The sequence below is a fragment of the Corylus avellana genome, chromosome 7, assembly GCF_965113065.1.
Source record: "Corylus avellana chromosome 7, dhCorAvel1.hap1.2, whole genome shotgun sequence".
In the NCBI taxonomy this organism is placed as follows: Eukaryota; Viridiplantae; Streptophyta; class Magnoliopsida; order Fagales; family Betulaceae; genus Corylus; species Corylus avellana.
Genome location: NC_142496.1, coordinates 23,387,779 through 23,411,692, shown reverse-complemented (window position 1 = coordinate 23,411,692; position 23,914 = coordinate 23,387,779). Strand labels below are relative to the sequence as shown.

Genomic DNA, 23,914 nt, shown 5'->3' with positions numbered 1-23,914 from the left:
TTGCTAGTAAAGCTCATGGAGTACTGCTAACTATTGAGTTGACTTCCCCCTTTTCCTCCTCTCATATGACCTTGCAAGGTGATTCCCTTTCTGTCATCTTGGCAAATAGCAAAGCTTGCGTCTTCTCAAATTGGAACAATATTGCCTTGATTCTTGCGGACACTCGTCAGATTTTACCTTGTTCCCCAGTTGGACAACTTCAAAAATTTATAGATGTGTTAATTCTAGAGCACACAATATTACTAAATGGGTCACTTCCCAATTTAGAACCAGCAATACAGGTTACAAGTCAGGTCGATCGACCCACCAACCCGTTAAGAGTCAACCTTGTGATATATATTGTCAAGCTTGATGATACTAATTGTAGTTAACTACCAATTTCATCTGATAAATGGAAATAATAATCAAATTATGGACCAAGTATAAATGACAGATGGATGTCCAATCAGAGATGCAAACTATATAACAACCCTCCAACAACTGAACAACCAAAATCACAAGTTTAGTTGTTATACACTTGACTTTGCTAATGCAACGATTAAAAAAAATAAGAACAGAGTAATACTTGATGAATTTTATAATAACAATGTTCCTTAAACATGGCCAGCTAATGTGTTCCAAGTCCTCTGCTCTCTCTCTCTCTCTTCGTGTTAATTGTATTAAAACCTCTCAACACCCCATGAAAGAGCATTAATTTTTCCAATTTGTGATGGAAAGAACCTTCGTGGTGATATTCTTCTTCTGGGCCGCCCTCACAATCATCACGCCCGCACTTATTCTCCTGTCAGAGAATTCTAAGCTCGATTTGGTCACAAACGGTAAGAGATACTGAGAGATGGGAAACTTTTACATTTGCTTGTATATTCTGTAGATTTTTTGTATTCTGTGCATGGGTTGGTTCCTCTGCGGTGCCTTGTTGTTATGTGAAAAGTACTGACATCTTCTGGGTCAAATTTTGCAGGTGAGAAACTTGAAGGGATGAAGGCTGGGAGCATTATGGGATATACAGAAAAACATCCAGGAAACATACCAATAGCTATGCCTCTAATGGCGGCACCCGCACCGGCACCGGCACCGACACCAGCACCGACACTAAAACCAGCAGCTTTGAAGGCTAGAAAAGCTATCCTGACACGAGTTTTTCTACGGAGCACCGACACTGGTGATGAGAGTAAAGTGAGCCTAAGAGCTCGCCTACACCTGATTTAAGCTACCATTGGAGACGCAGCTCTCTGGGTTGTAAATATGTCGCCGACAGTATATTAAAAAAAAAAAAAAAAAAAAAAAAAAAACTGCATTGCTTTGTGATTAAGGTGGTTTTTTTGTCATTTTACAAAGCAGAGAAAAAGGGGGGCGGCGCGGTTGGTAATAAGGTAAGTAAATTGGTCGCTAGAAGGAACAGAGAAATATTGGAAAGTGGAAGATTTTGCTGTTAACGAATTGTTCTCTTTCTTTATACACAAATAATTTGAAGTGTCGCCTTGCAAGTGGTTCGATTTGCTGAGAGAAGGCTGGGTCCAGATACCCTTTGGTTCAAGGATTGAGATCCCTTGCAATTTGCTTAATCTCATCTGTTCGTTTGTAATTAAGAGCTAGAAACGAGCCATGTCAGCAATATAAGAAAGAAGAAGGAAAAAAAAAAAAGTCACTTGATACGGCCACCCTTGGCCTATTTTGAGTAGTCGACCGCCTCTACAAACATTTTGGGAGTGGTAAGACCGCTCTAAAAAGCATGTTTTGGGGATAAATAACCATCCCTAATGTTGTAGGGGGGTTTTTGTTCGACCATTTAACCTGTTTTTTTAAGGTGTTTGATTACCCTCAACTTGGTTTGGGTGATTTATTTTTGTTGAATGGAACCTTTATCATCTCATTTGAAAATTAATTGATATTCAATAAGGAAAGTCAAAGTATTTTATGGCATTCAAAACTATATCCACAAGGCATATTCTAAGAGCCGTTCGCATGAGCAAAATAGTACTGTTGCACATCAACAATTCCTCCCTCAACGTGATGCTCTAACAACTCGAACTCATGACATTGGCTCTGACACCATTTGTCAATCAGACATTTGACCATCTCATTTGAAAAAATTAACTAATGTTTAATGAGGGAAGCCAAAACCTCTTATGTCATTCAAAATTGCATACTGCAAAGTATATTCTAAGAAGCAAAGCGACACTGTTACACCTCAATAATTTTCTTGTCCGTTTTTTTTTTTTTGTCATTGAAATGATGCAGGTCATTCTAAACCACTCATTACCAATTGCAGAGTATCTCAATCCATGGTTCAATTAGTTTTAATAAGCTTCTTTCAAGGCATAGTGAATATACACAATTGAAATACATTCTCTAGGGCTCCTGTCGTAATAAGACCAAGTCAAGCTTTTGGTCAGTTCTAAAGATGTCCTCAATTTAATTCCTATTTTAAAATATTATTTTGAGACAAACATTTCAGCTGTCTCAAGTTGTGCTCCATGGCATCAACCTGTCTCTCTTTCACTGGTGTGCGCGCACGTTTGTGTTCTTTTTATTATCTTCATTATTGGTGCTCGAGCCTTAAAACAATCTCATGTTGGCATTTAACCCAATTATCTGTAAAATTGACAATTAAATATTAATTAAATAATTATTTTTGTAATCAACTTAACAAATAAGAGGTCTTGAGTTGGAATTGGACTCTATAATTTATCATTTATTTCAATTAAATATTCTACTATTGAGCCTGATTTGTTGATACTCACTTCTTAAGAGAGCGTTTGAACACATTTTAACTTCGACAGCCTCAAGCCAAACCCACCCTGCATTCCCTCCCTTGCAAATCCTAAGATCCGTTCGTGTAATATGTTTTTAATTGATTGAGTGTAATAGGTTTTTAATTGATCGAACCAACCTATCTTGTCCTATTTGTTAAGAGCATAGGGTTTTTATATTGATTTTGATACTTTTTCTTATCTCTATTATTCATCTCCTATTTTTGGGTTAAATTTTTTAGACAACTGATAATTTAACACTTTTTATTATAGATTTTCTCACAATAAAGAAGATATACATATTAGAGGTGGAATAGAATACATGCATATACCAAGAGAAATGCCGAGGAGTATAAGTTGAAAGGTTGCAAGCATGAAGCATATACTGCATTGAGAAAAGATACAAACACTCCTCACATGAAGTCACTCACAGCAACTATGATTATTTATGATAATAATAAAAACATGAGCTTCATGGGGTTTCATTTTCTCAAACAAACTGCTGAAGGTATTCTTCCACTGTGGTGTATTTCACATCCGGGTACAGCTGGGAAGCCTCCACACCAAAGGATTCCTCAATCTCGAAGTTGGTGTGATCACCCTTCACAAACACCGAGTGGTTGATTGACAATATCACGTTGATTGGAATTGGTGACTCTGCAACAACAAAGTTATCAAACTTGTTAGTTAATAAAATTTATCTACAATTTTGCAGAAAAAATTCAAAAAAAAAAAAAAAAAAAAAAATCCCACCGACCTTGGATGTCCTTCAAGATTTTCTCCTCTGTAAGATGGATTTTCTCGAGGGTTTTGCCAATCTTTTTCTCCCAGAGGGCAACAAGCTCGTTGAATGTGTAAATGTTCTTGGCAGGCCTGAGGTAGAGTACCTTATTCAGTGTTCTTGGGTCATCCACAGCTCTGATTGTGTAGGTTCCTATGTCGTCTTCCTTGTTAAAAATAGCTGCAAGAAAAAAAAAAAAAAAAAAAATCAAACAGTGACAATATAATTGTCATGTGGCAACATATGGACCGTTAGATTAAATGTTAGATACCCTTGACATGTCCATCTCCGAAGATGGTGACTTTGTCTCTAGGAGGAGCAGTGAGTCCGGGCTGTGCCAAAGTAGGGAGAAAATATCCAGCGAAGTAGTTGGATGAGACGTAAGTGTAGGGGATGCCTTCGGCCTCAATCTTGCGGCGGATTTCAACCTTGGTGGCAAATGCAGTCTTTGCTGGCTCAACAGCATGCACACGGTCCACGTCGTTTCCGAATTCCGAAGGGAAGAATCTCTGCATAATACAAGAAATTCAAGAGTATTTTCATATAACATTATCACACCATTTTCCATAGAATTTTTTTTCATTTCTCTTCCCTATTGTCTTGATTGCTACGTGTATACAGACAAACATAATACGTTTATCGAATTTCTAACGTATTATCGAATTTCTAACAATTTGTTTTACAAATTAGAGCAATAAATACGAGAGAGTTCTTATGAAACTCAATTCACATATCCGAATGTGTAGGCAAGTTGCCCATAATCTTCCCTTAAAAACTCTCTTACATTAATAAAATTGTCGAGAATCTCTATAAAGGGTAATTCCGACCCCCTTCACTTTTTTTGTATTTTTGTTTTCTTTTAAATCATTTATTTACAGTGTAGGTTGAATGTGCCCATCACAGGGCTCCACCAAAATGGTGGGTGTAGTAGACGTGACATCTGGTGTGGGGGCACAGGGCACGAATAATATTCACTTAAAACTATTCGTATTTTTTCTCTCTTTTTAAGTCATAGTGGAGGGGTCCAACGTATTTATCATATAATAATGACGCAAAGAAGCTTCTATCCAACTTTTAAAATCAAATTATATTAAAATTAATCACAAATTTAATAATTATTTTAAATATTGCGTCAAGATGACATAAGGATTACGTCAAGGGATTTTCCACCCTTCTCGTCCGTACTATATTTGTTCATTATTCTGCGAAATTTTCCAATTTTTTGTTGGAAAAGTCTATGAAAATGTCTTTGGGACCAAATATAAATATATGTATTTTAGGATTCAATAAGTTTTTGATATTTAGTTTTTGATATTTAATTATATTCTTTTATAAATTTAATAGATGAATTATTAAATTTGAAAAAAGTACACTTTACCCTTCAAAGTTTGAGGCGATTTTCAATTCAACCACCAATGTTTCAATTTTTGTAATGCACCCCCAACTTGAAATTTTTTTTCAATACGATCAATTTCATCCAAAAATTCTCATATTGCTCTTAATTTTTTTAAAAAAAATTTTATAAAAAAAATTGAAAAAAAAAAATATTTGAGGTGGCCGGCCAACTAGCAATTTTTGCAATCTCAAATTTTCGTTTTTTTCTTTTATAAAAAATAAAAAAGTAAAAAAATTATGGGCAATATGAAAATTTTTGAATGAAATTAGTCGAATTGAAAAAAAAAAAAAAAAATTGCAAGTTTGGGGGGTGCATTGCAAAAATTAAAACATTGGTGGTCGAATTAAAAATCGCCCCAAATTTTGGGGGTAAAGTGTAATTTTTTCTTAAATTTATGAAATTCACATAAGTTCACAATCTAATAATTGATTTTACAAATTGGTACAAAAATGAAAAAATAAAATAATCCCAAAATGGTAGATTTCAAACCATCCCTACACTTTGACTTTTGATTCACAACCTAAGAAGGGAAAATTTTGAGACGGTAAATTTGCCCTTCCTTTATAATGAGATTAATAAGAGACAGACAAAAATAAAAAATAAAACAAATATTTCTCTTTCTTTTTTTTTTTTTCTTTTTTTTATGATGTTAAGTTTTACTGTAAATAATTTATCTTGATATTTTTTTTGTTTTTAAAAAAATTAAGTCTGCCGACATGGTTAGAATTGTGTTTGAAGGACTTTTTAGCATTTAAAAAGTCCATTTAAAAAAAATAATACATATTTAATAAATAAATAAAAAATTAAAAGCGTTTTACACTAACTCTTAGAACTAGATTTTTTTTTTTTTTTGGCTACTTTATCAAACATGTTCAGTCAATGAAAAATTAAGTAATTAAAAAATAAAAATAAAAATAAAAATAAAAAAAACAGAGAAAAATGAGGAAACAATTAATTAGGCCAAGTTTTGAGTACTTTAAAGACACCAACCTTAACGTTTCCAGCCTCTTTAATGGCGGCAATAATCTTGACCTGATCTGCCAACTGCAGGTGGCCAACCGTCGATATCACCACGTCCACATGCTTAATCGCCTTTACCAAACTTCCATGGTCATACAGATCTCCCTGAAAAAAAAAGCCCACATTAATTCACACCATCACACTCTCTCCGACCAGATCAAACTTTCCGATGGTGCCGGCAAAACACAAAACACAAACACATTCGGAAAAAAACACAAACACAGAAATTGATGTACGTACATGGACCAAAGTGGCGCCTGAGCTCTTGAATTTCTCAACTAGTTTTCCCTTAACGGGATCAGAGACCGTACTCTCTCTGACCAGAACAAAGGTGGGATGGCCAGCCTTTAAGCTTGCTTCCACGATGAATTTTCCGATGTAGCCGGTGCCTCCGATGAACAAAATCTTGCTTTTCTGAGCCATATTGAAATGTTTGGAAAAAAGAGAATTATCCAACAAATGGTGGGGGGATCAGACAGAGAAAGGTGAAGCTATTTTCTGATGAATGAAGAACTGGGGAGCACTATTTATGGATGAGGCAGTGGTGTAAAGTTACCATAATGACCTTCAGGTTGGGACAAAATTGCTTGCTCCCCTAACAAATACGAAATTATAGATCCTATTTTTATCTCATTTTTGCTAATTAAATATTCTTCTCATTATAATAAAAAATTAAAAATTAAAACCCGATTTAGAGTGCCACATCAATAAAGTATAATAAAAGCGTAAAACTTATATCATTTACCCAATACAAAAACCGTTATAATCTCTTACAAATTGATAGGACAGTAATTTATCGTACTAATTAAAATTAAATTTAATTATTAAGTTGTTGACATGATAAATATTACCTAAATTTACGAGATAAAATAATCAAATTTTACTATTTAATTATTGATGTAACACATCAATTTTTTTTAAAAAAAAATTATATTATGAAAGAATTCATGGCATTCAATTTGGACCATTGTTACAATAGATTATTGGAGAGAAGAAATCAATCCTTATTAATTATATTTTGTCAAAACATGATTAGAATGTGGGGCCAAAGGGTTGGATAAGCTGTCCTTTTTTTTTTTTTTGTTTTTTTTTTTTTTTTTTCCGAGGAATTTTATGGAGAGGTTGTAATCAACCCTACGTTCCTTAAGCTAAAAGGAGGGGGGTTTTATTTAAAGATAATAATAATAAATAAATAAATAAATAAAAAGGAAGGGTTAGGTAAAGGATAAGACCGTCTCTCTCCAATCTCCATAAATTTTTCTCATGTTGAAAGAGAGTGCCCTCCCACTCCCAACGACCCTATTTTACAACTTAATAGTTCACCAATTTTATTTTGTTTTCTTTATTGCCAGCGATTGAATAGGTCTTCTGGAAATCTATATGAACCTGGTCGGTAAAATGGTGAGGTTCATTTTTTTTTTTAATTTATTCGTGTACAATGTTCCGGGGGGAGGGGGGGAGGACGATGGTGGAACCTGGCCTTTAAAATGACAAGGTTCATTAATAATTGATGTCAGTCGGTCCAATGTAATTTAACTCTTTTCTTCTCCTTCAAACTGTTAACATGATAGGATTAAAGAAAATCAGCTATAGACCTCACTGTCAAACTGTAACAGGGAATAGGACAAGATTAGTTATTTTTATATACATTGTTTCATATTTTATTGCTTTTCAAAAGTATTTTTAGGATCGGAGATAAGACTAATGCTACATCGTATCCGACACCTCACAAATATCTTATAAACTTAATGTGTTTTTATTATCCGACACCTCACAAATATCTTTTAATAAGAAGCTCTAAAAATCTCATTCCAACTATTTTTTTAGTATTTTTAGGATTATGTTTGAGAAATAGATCTTTTAATTTTTTTGGTAAAAATTTTATTTTTAAGCTTTCTGTCAAGTACGTTTTAGCCATTTTTAGACTAAAAAAAGTCAAAAAAAAAAAAAAAAAAACTTTTCAATTTTTTTACGAGCTTTTTTATTTAACACAACTTTTTAAGTATTAAACGTACTTTTTAGATTAAAAAAATCAAAGAAGTGTTTTTTTTTTTTTTAACCAAATAGGTTATTTTTTTGTTTGCACAGCCTTTTAGGTACTAAAAATACTTTTTAAACTCTCTAGAACAATCTCAGACAAGATCTTAATAATCATTAAAGTACTTTTTTTTAAACAACGACTTTTCCAAAAGATACTAGACCTGTCACCTCAATTTTATAAGATAATTAAAAGATATTTAAATGGTAGATAACATTACTCAATATTTAAAAGGTTTAAAAAACAAAAGTAAGAACTGTCATAAGCTCATTCAATAGTTGGTTAAGGTCACATCACCCGCTAAAATATAATTTTAGTATCAATAATTTTTAAAGAGCTGTAAACTAATTATAAGTTTGAAATTTTCCATTGAAAAGTATTTTAATAAGAGGATAAGCATCGCGGAAAGTTCATATATATTAATCAAGATGGATTTCGTTTCTTCTAGATCTAAATTTTATATTTGTTTCATTTTTTTCTTAGAAAATAAATAAAGTATTTAATATATACGGTGCCAGAAATACTGGGCCCACCGACTATGGGTTGGGTTTCTTCCCTGTTTTCATGGATAGGCCTTATATAGATGTGAAAACATTCGGATTATATGCTGTTTTTTTTTTTTTTTTTTTTTTTTTTTTTTGACATGTTCATACAAGGGAAGGGGGTATTAAAATAACATGTTTATTGTAGTTTAATCAATAGTTAAGATTGAATTTTAAAATTGACTTATTTTTAGAAGTATTTAATAGGAGGAAGAAAATGAAGAGAGATTTTGAGAAATTCATTATTGACTGTTAATGAAACTACAATATACATACTGTTATTAAAATAATAGAATGTAAGCCGAATCCATATGAGAAAATGCTTTTCAACATTAAAAAATAGTAACACTCTAATTATAAAAATAAATAAATAAATAAAAGTTTAAAATAAGTAGAAGGAAAGCATTTATCACTATTTTATTAAAATTTGTGATTTGACAACTAGCCAACTAGGCTATTTTTGTGACAGAGAAAGAAAAAGAAAAATAATATTCACTTAAAACGAAAAGAGCACCTGTCATTCTTCTACTTTAAACGTGTCATTCTTCTACTTTAAATGTGTCATTATTTGATGTTACCACAAAAGTGCTTAAACCACATAAATACAATTCATTTAGAAGAGAAATACTATTTTTTTTTTTTTGACATATCCGCACAAGAGGGGGGAGGGGGATTTGAGCTAGTGACTTCCACTTCATTAAGTGTAGTCCCAGCCGATTGAGCTACCTCTTGTAGACACTATTTTTCATTTTATGTTCATCTTCGGTTCAATTTTATTCATATTTTTTTGGAGATTGTTAGGTGTTCTCTTAGTCTAGACGAATATTATTTTCTAAAAAAAAAATGGCTCTTATTTCTCTCACCCGATTTATAGAAAATATTTCAAAATAATATTCACTAAGGACTAGGAAAATACCTTCTTCTTTTTTTTTTTTTTCCTAGTCTAGCATTAAACTTGTAGAACTCAAATGTATATACATATTCAATTATGAATTTAATTTTTAAAAAAAAGATATTGAACAAAAAATAAACGAGAGTTGAAAGAATAGAATAACTTGCCAACCAATTCGTCTATTGTGACACATAGGAAAAGACAAAAGTTGTCGGATGGTTCTTTGTTAACAAACCAATGAATTGAACCATGTAATTAAGCCAGATCCAACCTATATTGATTATGCTAAATCATCATCAGACACGTCAAGCATTCAGATTAGGAATGCTCCTCCTTACCAAATTTTGAAAGAAAAAAAAAAAAAAGTTTTGTGGGATTGTCATATAGTGTTTTCTTATGATTTATTTATTTGGTTATCATTGGAAACTAAAAGCAAGAAACTTTTATAGTAAACTTCACTTAACCCACTCAAACTACCATCTCAATCACAATTTACTCCCCAAACTATCAATCGGAACAATTTACTCCACAAACTATCAATTGGAACAATTTACCTCCCAAACTACCAAAACAATAATAATGTACCCCCAATTTTTTTAAAAAATGACAAAATTACCTTTACTAAAATAAAAACAAAAATACTAAAATTGGGGAAAATCCACTTTACCCCTCTAAAGTTTCAGGAGTTTTTCAATTTGAACCCCAAAGTTTAAAAATTGGCAATGTACCCCCCTAATGTTTCAAAAATTTTCAATTTAAACCTTCCGTTACTAATTTTCGTCAAATTTAACGAAAATCTATGAAATTTTTTAAGGACATTTTTGTCTTATTGACAATTTTATATGGGTAATCTCGTCATTTTGCTAACATTAGGAGGTACATCGTCATTGTTTTGATAATTTTGGGGGTAAATTGTCGTAATTAATAGTTTGAGGGACAAATTATCATTGGAATGATAGTTTCAAGGGGTTAAGTGAATTTTACCTAAACTTTTATTATATTGTAGGTAGTTGTCTACCAACATGCCAAAAAAAAAAAAAACATACTCTTAAAGTTATTTAAATCCTATGAAATTACTTATTATATTGTTGGTAGTTGTTTACCGACATGCTTTTGTATAAATGCTTAAATATTTAGTTATAAATCAATTTCTAAAAAGTAGATTTTTTTTTAATATTTCATTTTAAAATTATATCCAATTAAACGCTCGACTCAGGGAAAGTTATTAACTTTTAAGCAGGAGGCACCATGCTGAATGATTATAGTGTACAACTGAAGAAATCGTGATTATCTTTTGTATCGTGCAATGCCAATTGAGTGCGTGGAAAACAAGTCAAGATAATAATAAGAAGACTAAAGTGCATTCAATATTTTATTTTACTTTATTTCATCATATCTTCTTTTATTTATAATTGTGCTAATTTTAAATTTTTATTGTTATTAAAATATTTTTGTCGGTATATATGATCAGCATTGCAATGGTAGAGGAACTACAGCTTTGTAGGAATTGAAGAAAGTTGAGCAGAAAACTGTATGGATGTTTAAATTCTGGGCAATAAGGCGAATTTGAATCTATCTAATTTTAAACAAATATTGCAAACTTTGAAGATAATAATAATAATGATAAAAGATTTGTGTAAATCGAAGTTATAGCCTTTTATAGAACTATAAGAGCAGTTGCGCGTGCATGTGAGCACATGTTGCTTTATGATACCATTAGCATGCGTCTATCTAAAAGCCAATTTAGACTTGAAGTCTGTTTGAAATTATGTTTGAGGGGCTTAAAAGTATATTTAACATTTAAAAAGTTCGTTTGAAAAAAAATAATAATTGTTTGGTTAAAAAATTAGAAGTGTTTTTAAGTGCCCAAAAAACTTAAAAATAGTTAAAACAGATTTTTGGCAAAATCTTAAAAATGAAGCTTTTGCGAAAAAAACGTTTTTTTGACTTAAAAGCTCTATTTCTCAAACGCAATCTCAGACAAGCTCTTAGGGTATGTTTGGGTGTACGTTTGAGGAACATAAAAATGCGATTAACACTCAAAAAGTCCGTTTAAAGAAAAAATTACTCGTTTGGTTAAAAAAATTGAAAACACTTTTAAGGGTTCAAAAAGCTCAAAAATGACCAAAACACACTTTTGACAAAAGCTTAAAAATAAAATTTTTGCCAAAAAAACATTTTTTTTGACTTGAAAGCTCTATTTCTCAAACGCAATCCAAAACGAGCTCTTAGAGTATGCTTGGAATTGTGTTTGAAAAATAGAGTTTTCAAGTCAAAAAAATACTTTTTGGCAAAAGCATCATTTTTAAGCTTTTATCAAAAGTGTGTTTTGGCCATTTTTAGGCTTTTTGAACCCTTAAAAGTGTTTTCAATTTTTTTTACTAAACAAGTACTCTTTTCTTTAAACGCACTTTTAGATCTCTCAAACGTATACCCAAACAAGACGCTAGTGAAAAAAAAAAAAGAAAAAAAAGAGTACTAAAATATCTTCTAGCTTTTCAATGTGCTACAAAGTAAAAGACACAAATAGAGGAAAAGTTGAAAATTATTTGGCAATGGGAATTATTTATAGCTTTTCCTCATGAAAGCTGCACACTGTTTAATTTATACATCAAAACAAGGTGTCTAATAACATTCACAATGGTTTTCCTATAAGTCTATCTAAAATAGCTAATTTAAACCTATTTTTTATATTTTAGCTACTCACTTATAAAAGTATTAAAAACACTTATCTAAATTATTTCTCTATTTTATGAAAATAATATTTTTTAAACTTTATCCACTGAAAACGCTCCTACATACAACTTTCTTGTCGAACACCAAGTTCACTAACCATCTTCCTGCCCATATTGAGATGTTTTAAATTTCACGACGGCCGGATCAACTAATTGGAGATTTCATGACGCATAAAATATCTACAAAACACTAAACCACAGTTTTGAAGGAATGAAATGAAAATACTTGTTCGATATATAGCATTACTCCCCTATTATGATCCAAAGTTTTTTCTAGCTTTGTTCAAAATTTGAGGTTTTTTTTTTTTTTTTTTTTTTTTTTTTTTTTTCTCCGGTTCCTCTTTGTGAGCCCATCAAAGGCCTATAACCAAAACCAATTTAGGGCCCAAATAAAGATAAGCTCAATTAGTTAGAGACCAAACCCAATGGGATCAACTTGGTTTGATTGCCGACTCCTTTGCTCAATACAAAATACTTTTGAATACCAGCCCAACTGGATTGTTAACATTCTCTTTCTTTGCCCTTTTGAGCTCAATTGACAGTAGACCATGCCTCATGAAGCGGAGGTCACTAATTCGAATCACTCATCCCATTTTCCTTATGTGGACATGTCAAAAAAAAAAAAAAAAAAAAATTTGGATCCACCGAAATTCTTAGGAGAATTTTAGTTTCGAAAATTTTAGATCTAGGTCGTCTATTTTTCATCTAAGAGTCATTGTTCTGCCACGTGGCTAAACAATGACCATTGAATAAAAAATAAACGGCCTAGATCTGAAATTTCAGAAACTGAAACTCCCTAAGAATTTCAGTAAATCCTGATCCCTTTTAAGACTACTACAACTAAAAGGTTTAAGATCACTTACCTCGTTAGCTACTAAACTTAAGATTGTTCTGTCCTAGTTCATATAATACTTATCATATTACAAACTGACATAAAATTTATTACGTCAATCACTAAAATGTAAAGTTTTTATCATTCATACGACACTCATCTTATTTACAAATTAACCTTTACTCACTAAAACGTAGATGACGTGACATACAAACGCATAACCATTCCTAAGAAAATAGAAATACAATTGCCTCTTCCTTTACAAGCCTGAAAAACCAAATTAAACCGATATATACAAAAAATAAAAATAAATCTAAGCTTTAGCCTTTAGTGGCATATGGTCGAACAACAACTAGTGAGAAACACATATGACACAGACAATATTCTGTATTTGAACTTGAGAAATATTAGGTAATTAATAATTCCATCTCACTGCCTCCTCATTTCGATTGGCCCAAGCTAGCCACGTGGAGCTGCGACGTGTAAGTGTTGGATGCACCTTCATGTAGAGGTGGCTCGTTCAGAAAGGCCGAGTTGCTCCTAGTCCACCTGCCATCACATAATGCACGTGTGATGGAGAAATTAATTACCAATAATTAATTATTATTAATTAATTACCAATATTCGTTTGAATGCAGGGAGATGGACAAATAATTATATTTACCAATTACACATAAAATTAATTAATTATTATTATATTTCATGTGAATAATTGAAATTAATTACCAATAATACTTATAACTTAATGCTTAATTACCATCCACTTTTCTTGATGATTTTCTCCAAGCTCGTTTCCGTTTTCATGTCCTTGAAATCCTCCTTTCTATTTCCGGAAGGCGCGGAGTTCGACCTCTCAAACCTTTTCCCGGCGTCCCCAAACGCACTTTTCTGTCATACTCATCTCGATAATTTATATAAGCGACGAATCATATAATAACACATGTAATTTTAATAAACTGAACGGAAACATATCCAAACCTGAACACCATCTGAAATCTCAGAAATGGCTCCGAAGTGTTCTTCCTCTACTTTCTTCTTTTCTCTCCAGTAAGCGTCAATCTCTCCTCTCGTTAATGAAGAGTTCCTCTTGAGTGCCGCTGAAAAACATAAAATTCTTTACACTTCACGTAAGTTGGAGAAATAGGGCAGTGATATTAATTAATTACCTGACTTTGGATCAAGGGCGGGTGATTGCCATCCTGCCATTAGAGAACCCATTTGCTCAAATAATATATATCTTGAACAAAATACGATATGTTGAGACTTGTTTATAAAGAGGTGGTGGTGGGGGGTCTAATCTCTTTACTTGTTCTTATCCAATATCCCCGACCAATTTTTATTTTGGGAAAAAGACTGAATCCAATAGGCTCATTTCTTGACTTTTAGCCATCTTTGTAGTTGTTGGCTAAGCCTGATCCTCTGAATATGACATGCTGCACTAACTTTTAGTACATCAATATATAGTCCAGCAGCCCACAGATTTACAGGCAATGTGGTTTTAAGGTTTTATGGTTTATACAATGGTTTTAAGGACGCAGGCAATGTCTCCTGCGTCCTCTCCAGACCAAGCTCACAAAGTGCCTCCTACACCGAATCATGCCCTTTCAGCAAAGTTCACAGGTGTATAGGTAGCTGCCAACACCAAATTCAAATTCGTGAAAAAAAAGAAAAAAAGAAAGGGGTCCAAGAGTGACCACATCATGCACGCCACTCGCGCATCAGGTTTGGTGCGCCGATTTGATAATTGCTTAAGTGGGCTTATTTTCTTTTTAATTTTGGCTCAAATCAGCCCTGGCCATTGTCGACCCTTTTGAAGTTTAACTCATTGTTAGCCATGCCTCGTTGTCGACCCCTTTTGGTTTTTGGCATGTCGTTGGCCCCTTTTGAAGTTTGACTCTTTGTCAACCTTGGCACGTTGTTGGCCGCTTTTGGAGTTTAGCCCGTTGTTAGCCATTTTGAATCTGCATTCACCAGCCGCCACATGTCGCCATCGCTGGCCTGCCAGCCTCTATCTCCTCTGACAGTCACCGCCATCTACGGCCCGTTCCTAGCCTCTGCCACCATTGCCATCATTGTTTCGGATTTCTAACTTAAGGTTCCCGAATATTCCACCTTGAGTTTGAGGAGAATGTTAGAATATACTGAAAATATATAATATTTTTTCGTATATTCCATAATTAGGATGATATTAAATGTTCTCTATTTATAGGTTGATTGTAATGAAATATTGAGATTGTAATCAAATCAAAGAGATTTGATTACTATACTCGTATTTAGACACTACTCTATAAATATAGACATTTATAGTATAGACAAATCAAATTAATGAGCACAATGTAACCTTTAGGGATATTCCGAGTGATGGACATAAGTGTCTAATACCAAACCACCCGTAAGTTCTTTATGTTATTTATTTCTCTTGCTTCTGCTCATATTTCCGCATCATCATTATTTCAACATTTACTACGCATAAAGTAGCTGCAAAACACTTTTAAAGGGATGAAATGAAAATACTTGATCGATAAATAGCATTACTCTATTATCATCATTAGTCTTTTCTAGCTTTGTTCAAAATTTGAGTTTTTTTTTTTTTATTCCTTTCCTTTCCTTTACTTGTTTTGCCCTTTTACATTTCTTTCTTTCTTCTTTTTTTTTTTTTTTTTTTTTTCTACTTGGGTTCCCCTCTCTCTCTATATATGAGCCCATCAACAGGCCCATAACCAAAACCAATTTAGGGCCCAAATATAGATAGGCTCAATTAGTTAGCGACCAGACCATTGACTGACCCAATGGGATCAACTTGGTTTTGGTTTGATTGCAGACTCCTTTGCTCACTACAAAATTCTTCTTAATACCACCAACCCAATTGTAACATTCCCTTTCATAATTGTTTTTCAAATTTGCTAGGCAATTATCCTTTTAAGACAATTACAACTTTATTAAAAGTTTTAACGTCACTTAACTCGTTAGCTACTAAAATTGAATTTGTTCTTTGATAGTTTATATATGAATTGTTCTTTGATAGTTTATATAAAACTTATCATATTACAAACTGACATGAAATTTACCACGTCAATTACTAAAATGTAGACCGAAAACAAGAAAAATGTGACATACAAATGTTCCAAATGTTTTCCTACCATTCATACGACACTTATCGTATAGCGAAAACAAGATATATAATGTGACATGCAAACGCATAACCATTCCCAAGAAAATAGAATTACAATTTCCTCTTCCTTTACAAGCCTGAAAAACCAAATTAAACTGCCATACACACAAAATAAAAATAAAAAAGTAAATCAAAGCTTTAGCCTTTAGTGGCATATATATGACATATAGACAATATTCTTCTGTATTTGAACTTTGAGAAATATTAGGTAATTAATAATTCCATCTCACTGCCTCCTCATTTGGATGGGCCCAAGCTAGCCACGTGGAGCTGCGACGTGTAAGTGTTGGAAGCACCTTCATGTAGAGGCCGGTGGGTCGTTCAGAAAGGCCGAGTTGCTCCTAGTCCACCTGCAATATTGACATAATGCACGTGTGTTATTATTCGTTTGAATGCAGGGAGATGGATACAAATTAAATAATTATATTTACCAATTACACAAACTTAATTAATTTATATTTCATGTGAATAATTAAAATTAATTACCAATAATACTTATAAGTTAAACTAGCTCCATGCTTAATTACCATCCCCTTTTCTTGATGATTTTCTCCGTTTTCATGTCCGGGAAGAAATCCTCCTTTATATTTACGGAAGGCGCGGATTTCGACCTCTCAAACCTTTGCCCGGCGTCCCCAAACGCACTTTCCTGTCATATTCATCGATAATTTATAACGCGACGAATCACACGTAAATACACATGTCATTTTAATAAACTGGATGAACGTCCAAACCTGAACACCATCTGATGAGATCTCAGAAATGGCTTTGAGGTGTTCTTCCTCTGGTTTCTTGTTTGCTCTCCAGTAATTGTCAATCTCTCCTCTCGTTAATGAAGAGTTCCTCTTGAGCGCCTCTGAAAAAATAAAAATGATTCTTTACACAAAAAACATATAATTTAAAAACATTTATTCACGTAAGCTGGAGAATTAGGGCAGTGATGATGATCGATCATATTAATTACCTGCCTTTGGATCAAGGGTGGGTGAGTGCCATCCTGCTATTAGAGAACCCATTTGCTCAAACAATATCTTGAACAAAATATTACACGTCTGGATTATGATACGAGCTAGATATTTGTTGAGACTTGTTTATAAAGTGGTGCATGGCGGTGGGGGGTCTAGTCTCTTCCTTGTTCTTATCCATTCCCGACCAATTTTTATATTGGGAAAAAGACTAGAATCCAATAGGCTCTTGTGGGCTAAGCCTGATCCTCTGAATATGACATGCTGCACCAACTTTTAGTACATCAACATATAGTCTAGCAGCCCACAGATTTACAGTAGCCCACAGATTTACAGGCAATGTGCCACAATGGCTTTAAGGTTTTATGGTTTATACGATGAAAACAAAGGTTTTTATTATTATTTTTTTTGTAAATAATTCTTTTGGTAAGCTGAAGACAAAGTCAAACTATTATCTATCCGTGGAGGGGGCGCTACTTTACTCGGGTTTGAGGTTTATTAGACGATAGTGAGTACATGAAATGGCCCTATATTATAGTGTTATGAGATTTTTATATGAATTTTTAATAGGATTAATGATATTTGTTTTTAAAACTTGTAATTCTTATATGTATTTTTAAAATTCACATTCTAATTATATGTTTTAAAAATATAATAAACTGATTTAGAATAATTTTTTCCAACCAAATTTTGTTTTTTTTCAGAGTAAAAGTTTATCGAGTAGGCTGGTATTGGGGAGTCACCTTAACGTAGACACGCGTGTCGAGACTTTGGTGCGACAAAAAAGGAGCATGCATGTCAAGATTTTACAGCTACGTTTCTATCTCTTATCTCTGACTTTTGGTCTAAATTTATATATTTGGAGAAAACAAATTTTACCCCCTGAATATTTACCTATTTATACTTTTAACTCCAATGTTAAAAAGTGACATTTTACTCTCTCAAACTTTCAAATTGTTGCAATTTGACCATTCTACATTTTTTTTTCCACAAAATGCCCCCATCCCAAGTTAAAAAAAAAAAAAATGATAAAATAAAATAAAATAAAATTAAGGGGTGACCGGTCTGGGTTGGCTAACTGGGGTGGCTGGCCACCCCTTAATTTTTAATTTTTTAAATTGGGATGGGGGCATTTTGGAAAAAAAAAATTAGAATAGTCGAATTGCAACAATTTGAAAGTTTGAAGGGGTAAAGTGTCACTTTTTAAATATTGGGGTTAAAAGTGCAAATAGGTGGATAATTTAGTGGGGGTAAAATGTATTTTCCCCTATATTTTTTCTTAACGTAAAATAATGACTATATGGTTGCTGAGTTAAAAATAAAATGGAAAAGTACACTTTACTCTAGGGGTGGCAATTCGGGTAATCGGATAGACCCGATTAAGACCTGCCAAGACCCGCGACCCGATTACCCAAGACACGAACACAACCCGTTTAGCTAATCGGGTTAACGGGTCTGACACAAAAAAACCCGGGTAACCCGACACGACCCGTTTAACATTACCGGGTAAGATCAGGTAAACACGACCCGACACGACCCATGCGTTAAACAGGTAATCCGACTCGACTCGACTCGACTCGACCCGACCCGAAAAAATATGTAGAAAAGCCATTTGAACAACCGACATGCTTCTTTTGTTGAGCATTAGATCTACAAGGAATTAAATAGAATCGAAAATTAAATGGAAAAAAATGTGCAGGAAGGACCAAAATACAAAGAAGCATGGATGTTCTCCACCTTTAGGCATTCTTTCCATCTCTCTTCTCTAAGATTTTAAGTGTTTTTGTTATATTAATGTAAAACAGAATTACTGCAACAATTTTCTTCCTTTTTCTTTAATAAATTCCCCCCTGAAAAAAAAAAAAGAAAGAAAAGGAAAATGTAAAGAACTACAAAGGGGAACATTCACTTTCACTGCCAGCATAATAGCAAGGTAGAGCCGAGAGGGAAAGCCGAGGGAGATAGCCAGATAGAGCTGAGAGGGAAAGCCGAGAGGGAGTGCCGGTCCGCTGAAGAGGGAGAGAGGAGAGAGAGGCGTCGCCGGTTTGGGGTGGGCCGGTGGGGGGGGCGCTGGCGGCTGGCAATTGGTGGGCTCGTGACGCGTGAGGCCGTGAGGGTGAGCAACTGAGCGTCTGAGAGGGAGTACTGGAGTAGTCGTGTTTTAGTGTTTAGTTGTTTAGGAAATTTTGATTTTAGGGTTTCACTTATTCTTAGTTTCTTACCGGGTTGGGTTGGGTTAGTGGGTTACTTGGGTTGGGTAGTTGGGTTACGCTTGGGGCTTGCCGGCTTGGGGGGGCTTTTTTTTATTTATTTTTTAAATTTTATTTAAATAAGTTAACGGGTCTGGCGGGTCACGGGCCCGCTAGACCCGTTAACTTAAACGTGTCTAGCGGGTCGACCCGCCAGACACGAATTTATCCGGGTCGTAATCGGGTAGACCCGATTAAAACCCGAACCCGATAAGTATAAATCCATTACCTGCTAACTTCGTGTCGTGTTCGTGTCGAGTTCGCGGGTTGTATCCAAATTGCCGGCCCTACTTTACTCCCCCCAAAGTTTGGGGCGATTTTCAATTCGACCTCCAATGTTTCAATTTTGGCAATGTACCTCCCAAACTTTCAAATTTTTGCAATTTGACTAATTGTATCCAATACTTTCCATATTACCCCTAATTTTTTATTTTTTTTTATAAAAATTTTTTTAAAAAAATTCGGAGCGGCCATAGCCACTCCCTTTGGCCATCTAGCCATTTTTGCACCTCTAAATTTGTGTTTTTTTTTTTAATTTTTATAAAAAAATAAAAATAGAAAATAAAAATTAGGAGCAATATGAGAATTTTGGGTTAACATTGGTCGAATTGCAAAAATTTGAAAGTTTGGAAGGGGTGTATTGCCAAAATTGAAACTTTAAAGATTGAATTGAAAAACGCCCCAAATTTTAGAGGGTAAAGTGTAATTTTTCCAAAATAAAAATATTTTGGAGTTAAAAAATTGGTATTTAATTTAATATCAGAGGTTGTACAATGCTTAATTAGATTTTTTTTTTTTTTAAAATGATAAGAATATATATATATATGTATATATAATTTTAAAGAATGAGTTATAAGTGAAAAGAATGTATAAAATAAAATTTGAAGTGATAAGAATAAAATCAATTCAAGAATGAGAAGGGGACTGAAAATTGTCGGTTTTCAGTTTGAGTCCATGACCCACGTCATCATCGAGCAATGGAATTATCTACATAAAGTCACAAATCTGTGCAGCCTTCTGTGTCCTCTTATCTCTTTCATCTTCCTTATATATATATATATATATATATATATATATATATATATTAAACTATCTATCCGAGCAGACGAGCAGGTAGGCTCAACAGTACTCTAGATTATTCGAGGCAGATAAACCCGGTAGCCTGCTCTCTTAATCTGTCTAAATTTTTATAAAATTGAGGTAATCTAATTGTAATGGATTGTCGTCCTAATTTGTCGGTGTTATTTATATATTATATTTGTTGCAAGCTTTATCAACAGAAGGAACGAGAAATATTGACCATAAAAATGTGCAAGTAACATCTTATTTATTTATTAATATTTCCAACAGGTAAAAGAATTGTTTACAAATAATTGAGGAAATAATGTCCAAGTGAAAAAGAACATGCATGGTGGGCTGATCAGCTCTACATCAAAGTAAAATCCAACAATTACAAATAATTGTTATATATATATATATATATATATATATATATATATACACTAGCTAGTTTCCATTAACATCAGTATTGTTAGAAATGGCAGCAGAGGGTTTTCTGAAACTGGTTGGAGCTGGCCTAATCCAACTTTTTCCACTAATTAAGTCCGTAGACAAGAAGGGTGCAGCTTCTTGGATCGTGAGGTTGTGTGACCATTGGACCCTTTTCGATCCAACGGCTCCCGGTCCATAACATTTGTATTCCCCATAGTATGCCGTCCTGTAAAAAAAACGATAACACGTTACATATATTTTGAATACATGTTAATTTTAGAAGAAATTACTTCGATTTAATTTGGAGGAAAAGTCTATTTACCTCTGTTTGGACGAATCTCCCCAGTCATCCCAACCCTGAGGAAGCACTACACCCGACATATAAGTAAAGGCAAAAACGACCCTAGAATAGGCACCCCATGGCCTTCCGAGGATGGTAGTTTTTAGGCCGGTGATCTTGCAACCCAAGAAGGCGAAGCCGGTGTTCTCCGACGGTGACTCCCTGCGTTGGGCAGTGATAGCTCCGGTTCCTTCCGAGAGTGAGTGCACGTGACACTTCTGCATAAATATCCAATCACACCCACACTTAATTAAGCTACAGCACACTAGTCTAACGTGACCATTTATGAAGTAAAACTAATTAATGAAACAAATTCTGCCCAAATCAAAATTGACAATTAGCCACAACTCACATGCAAAGAAGAAAAAGGCCTCCCGGATTATTTGGTTCGTGGAATCTAATATTTTTCTCATGCATTTATATTTACCAGAATGTATGGAGCTTGGAAATTTGGATTTCTTGGAACGTTGCTATTCTCATGGTTGGGACAAATTAGGAGTCTAGATTTTCAAGTTTGGTTTACTCGTAGAATTGAATTGACTTGGTTCCATTTCAATTAGAATTGAATTGATTGGAAGTAAGATACATGTCCCTAAAAAAAAAAAAAAGAGACATGTCTCAATCCCAAAGATCGAGTCCCAACCAGGTAGGCCTAATTAAAATAGAGGGTTATATATGTAAATTGAAAGTGGTACCTCGAAGAGAGAAGCAGCATCTCCACAAATAAAGTCAGTCTCTCCTTCTATATAACAACTTCTGTAGTAATGCCTTCCAGTATCATCAAGTAGTGTATCCTGATGAGACAGAATTCTGCAACCATAGAATGCTGCTCTGTCTCCCGACACCCTTAAGGCAACAGCTTTGGCTCCCGACCCAAATGTATTCTGCACATCATGCATGTGTACATATAATTATATATATATCATGGTCCATGAACAAGACCAGAGACAACCATATATGGAGTTCTGAAAAAGAACAAAAGCATGCACACACACACACACACATATATATATATATATATATACCTGGATGGTGAGGAATCGTGCAACAAAATCCGAAGCCAACACAGTAAACGTTGGAGATTCATATATCTCCCCGCCCTCCTTCCATGTTATTATCGTCTCACCGGCGCTTGTGCCGCTCAGTGTGATGAAGGGCTTGTCCGCCGGCACAACAATCTTCTCTCTGTAAATTCCAGGCTTCACCCAAATGAATACAAGCTCCGAGTTGTTGGATGGCACGGCATTAATGGCGTCTTGTATTTTCCGGTAGTCTCCCTTGCCGGACTGATCAACTCTAATTAGAAGGGCTGCAGTCATTTGGGTCGGATCCGGGCCTGCTCTAGAAATAGCCATTAGAGCAAATAAAGCTACAACAAACAAGTCCACAAAATATCCCGGCTTCATCATCATATTGCAAAAAACAGTAGTATATATATCACGTACGTATATATGCAGTTAATTTACTATTTATTCTCCAAAGATATATAGTAATGGATGAAGAAAAGGAATGGAGATGATGTTCTTTTATATGGCGAGCACAAGTGAATGCCAACCAAGATGGGCCGTTTTCTTGCCACGGAAGTATGATCACCTTCAAGTAAGCGTGTGGACGCCATGAGAGAATTAAGAGAGAGAGAGAGATTAGATTAGAGTTTACGGACAAGAAATGCGATTTTAAATTAAATTGTAGAAAATGTATTATTTAAAAGTGTGTTTTATAAAAAATCTTGCTTTGAAAACATAGAACAATATGTGTTTTCAAACGCATGTAATGGGATGAATTTTAAAAACACACGATATTTAAAGACTTAACTGCGATTTTAAGGAGCAAACATTGAAATGCGTTTTCTATTGTACGTTTTAAAATTATTATTTTTTAATCACACATAAATTTTAAAATTGCAAATTCAGATAAAACCGTTGTTTGCCCTAACTAGAAGCAGCCGGCGAGAGGGGGAGATTTTGGATTTGTGCTTAAGACAGAAGAAACAACTGTTTGACAAATACGGATAAAGCTTATAGTAAGGTATTTTGTTTGGAGAAGTCTATGGAATAGCTTGAGATACACGAGTATGACACAAGGTTTTTAATTTTAATTTTAATTTTTTTGTTACCGGCTCAGTACGTTAAACAGCGGGGTTGACCACGTGGTTCACGTATCACGTTAACCAGCCAAGGCTGGCTGGCTGGACCCCGCCCGGACACAAGGCACGCCACCTCAAACCCGGATTTATCGTGAGACAAAGTCTTCATAACTAAAATAAAGTAACAATTATTTAGTTAGAATATTTCTGATTCAGGAGAAACAAAATTAAAAGAAAGAACTGAAATAAAATTAATTATTTATTATTTAAAACATATAAATGTAACTTTTAATTTGCCTTTTACGTCAATTTATTTTGTTATTTTTGACAATTTTGACAACACAAGACGAGGTAGTCCTCGCTCTAACAAATAACTCAATTGGCTGTGAACTATGCCTCATGAAGCGGATGTTACTAGTTCGAATCTCCTCTCCTCTTTCCCTTAGGTGGACATGTAAAAAAAAAGAAAAAAAAAGACGAGGTGGTCCTTATTAGAAACTGTTTGATTGTTGGCCCATAGTTCTAGACTTTCAAGGGCCTTTCTATAGAGTACACATTGTCATTGAGTGGGCCTCTTTGTTAATTGGGCCCATAGAGGCAGATCTTTGTTGGAGAAAAATAC

The 23,914-nt window shown here is 34.0% G+C and overlaps 4 protein-coding genes and 1 non-coding gene across 5 annotated transcripts; 1 reads left to right on the top strand and 4 right to left on the bottom strand.

Annotated features, from left to right (window-relative positions):
* The first annotated feature begins 709 nt into the window (after nt 1-709).
* On the top strand, nt 710-1,209 carry LOC148584688 (uncharacterized). The gene is made up of 2 exons (XM_088518258.1): nt 710-818; nt 962-1,209. Exons 1-2 carry the CDS (start codon nt 710-712, stop codon nt 1,207-1,209), a joined length of 357 nt encoding a protein of 118 aa, XP_088374384.1.
* Nucleotides 1,210-3,003: 1,794 nt separating this feature from the next.
* On the bottom strand, nt 3,004-6,464 carry LOC132183709 (phenylcoumaran benzylic ether reductase Betv6). Its single transcript, XM_059597098.2, has 5 exons — nt 6,191-6,464; nt 5,921-6,055; nt 3,806-4,043; nt 3,511-3,714; nt 3,004-3,410 (listed from the first exon to the last, which is right to left on the bottom strand). Exons 1-5 carry the CDS (start codon nt 6,371-6,373, stop codon nt 3,244-3,246), a joined length of 927 nt encoding a protein of 308 aa, XP_059453081.2. The 5' UTR covers nt 6,374-6,464; the 3' UTR covers nt 3,004-3,243.
* A 6,611-nt stretch (nt 6,465-13,075) lies between these two features.
* Nucleotides 13,076-14,315, bottom strand: LOC132185872 (uncharacterized). The gene is made up of 4 exons (XM_059599675.2): nt 14,156-14,315; nt 13,968-14,086; nt 13,747-13,877; nt 13,076-13,538 (listed from the first exon to the last, which is right to left on the bottom strand). Exons 1-4 carry the CDS (start codon nt 14,205-14,207, stop codon nt 13,430-13,432), a joined length of 411 nt encoding a protein of 136 aa, XP_059455658.2. The 5' UTR covers nt 14,208-14,315; the 3' UTR covers nt 13,076-13,429.
* Nucleotides 14,316-16,151: 1,836 nt separating this feature from the next.
* Nucleotides 16,152-17,260, bottom strand: LOC132185873 (uncharacterized). The gene is made up of 4 exons (XR_015912879.1): nt 17,126-17,260; nt 16,896-17,017; nt 16,689-16,810; nt 16,152-16,511 (listed from the first exon to the last, which is right to left on the bottom strand). It is a non-coding gene; the product is annotated as an uncharacterized LOC132185873 (transcript).
* A 3,621-nt stretch (nt 17,261-20,881) lies between these two features.
* On the bottom strand, nt 20,882-22,618 carry LOC132184058 (putative pectinesterase 11). Its single transcript, XM_059597541.2, has 4 exons — nt 22,232-22,618; nt 21,902-22,090; nt 21,189-21,424; nt 20,882-21,092 (listed from the first exon to the last, which is right to left on the bottom strand). The coding sequence occupies exons 1-4, from the start codon at nt 22,616-22,618 to the stop codon at nt 20,882-20,884; spliced, it is 1,023 nt and encodes a 340-aa protein (XP_059453524.2).
* Nucleotides 22,619-23,914: the final 1,296 nt, after the last annotated feature.

Excerpts from the sequence above, each read along its gene's own strand:
- LOC148584688 (XM_088518258.1), top strand. The coding sequence starts at position 710 with ATGGAAAGAACCTTCGTGGTGATATTCTTCTTCTGGGCCGCCCTCACA. Across the intron at positions 819-961 it reads GCTCGATTTGGTCACAAACG|GTGAGAAACTTGAAGGGATG; the intron begins GTAAGAGATACT and ends CAAATTTTGCAG.
- LOC132183709 (XM_059597098.2), bottom strand. The coding sequence starts at position 6,373 with ATGGCTCAGAAAAGCAAGATTTTGTTCATCGGAGGCACCGGCTACATC. Across the intron at positions 6,056-6,190 it reads CAGGCGCCACTTTGGTCCAT|GGAGATCTGTATGACCATGG; the intron begins GTACGTACATCA and ends TTTTTTTTTCAG. Across the intron at positions 3,411-3,510 it reads AATCTTGAAGGACATCCAAG|AGTCACCAATTCCAATCAAC; the intron begins GTCGGTGGGATT and ends TTGTTGTTGCAG.
- LOC132185872 (XM_059599675.2), bottom strand. The coding sequence starts at position 14,207 with ATGGGTTCTCTAATGGCAGGATGGCAATCACCCGCCCTTGATCCAAAG. Across the intron at positions 14,087-14,155 it reads CGCCCTTGATCCAAAGTCAG|CGGCACTCAAGAGGAACTCT; the intron begins GTAATTAATTAA and ends TATGTTTTTCAG. Across the intron at positions 13,539-13,746 it reads ATCATCAAGAAAAGTGGATG|GTGGACTAGGAGCAACTCGG; the intron begins GTAATTAAGCAT and ends ATGTGATGGCAG.
- LOC132184058 (XM_059597541.2), bottom strand. The coding sequence starts at position 22,618 with ATGATGATGAAGCCGGGATATTTTGTGGACTTGTTTGTTGTAGCTTTA. Across the intron at positions 21,425-21,901 it reads ATGCTGCTTCTCTCTTCGAG|AAGTGTCACGTGCACTCACT; the intron begins GTACCACTTTCA and ends ATATTTATGCAG. Across the intron at positions 21,093-21,188 it reads GGAGATTCGTCCAAACAGAG|GACGGCATACTATGGGGAAT; the intron begins GTAAATAGACTT and ends TTTTTTTTACAG.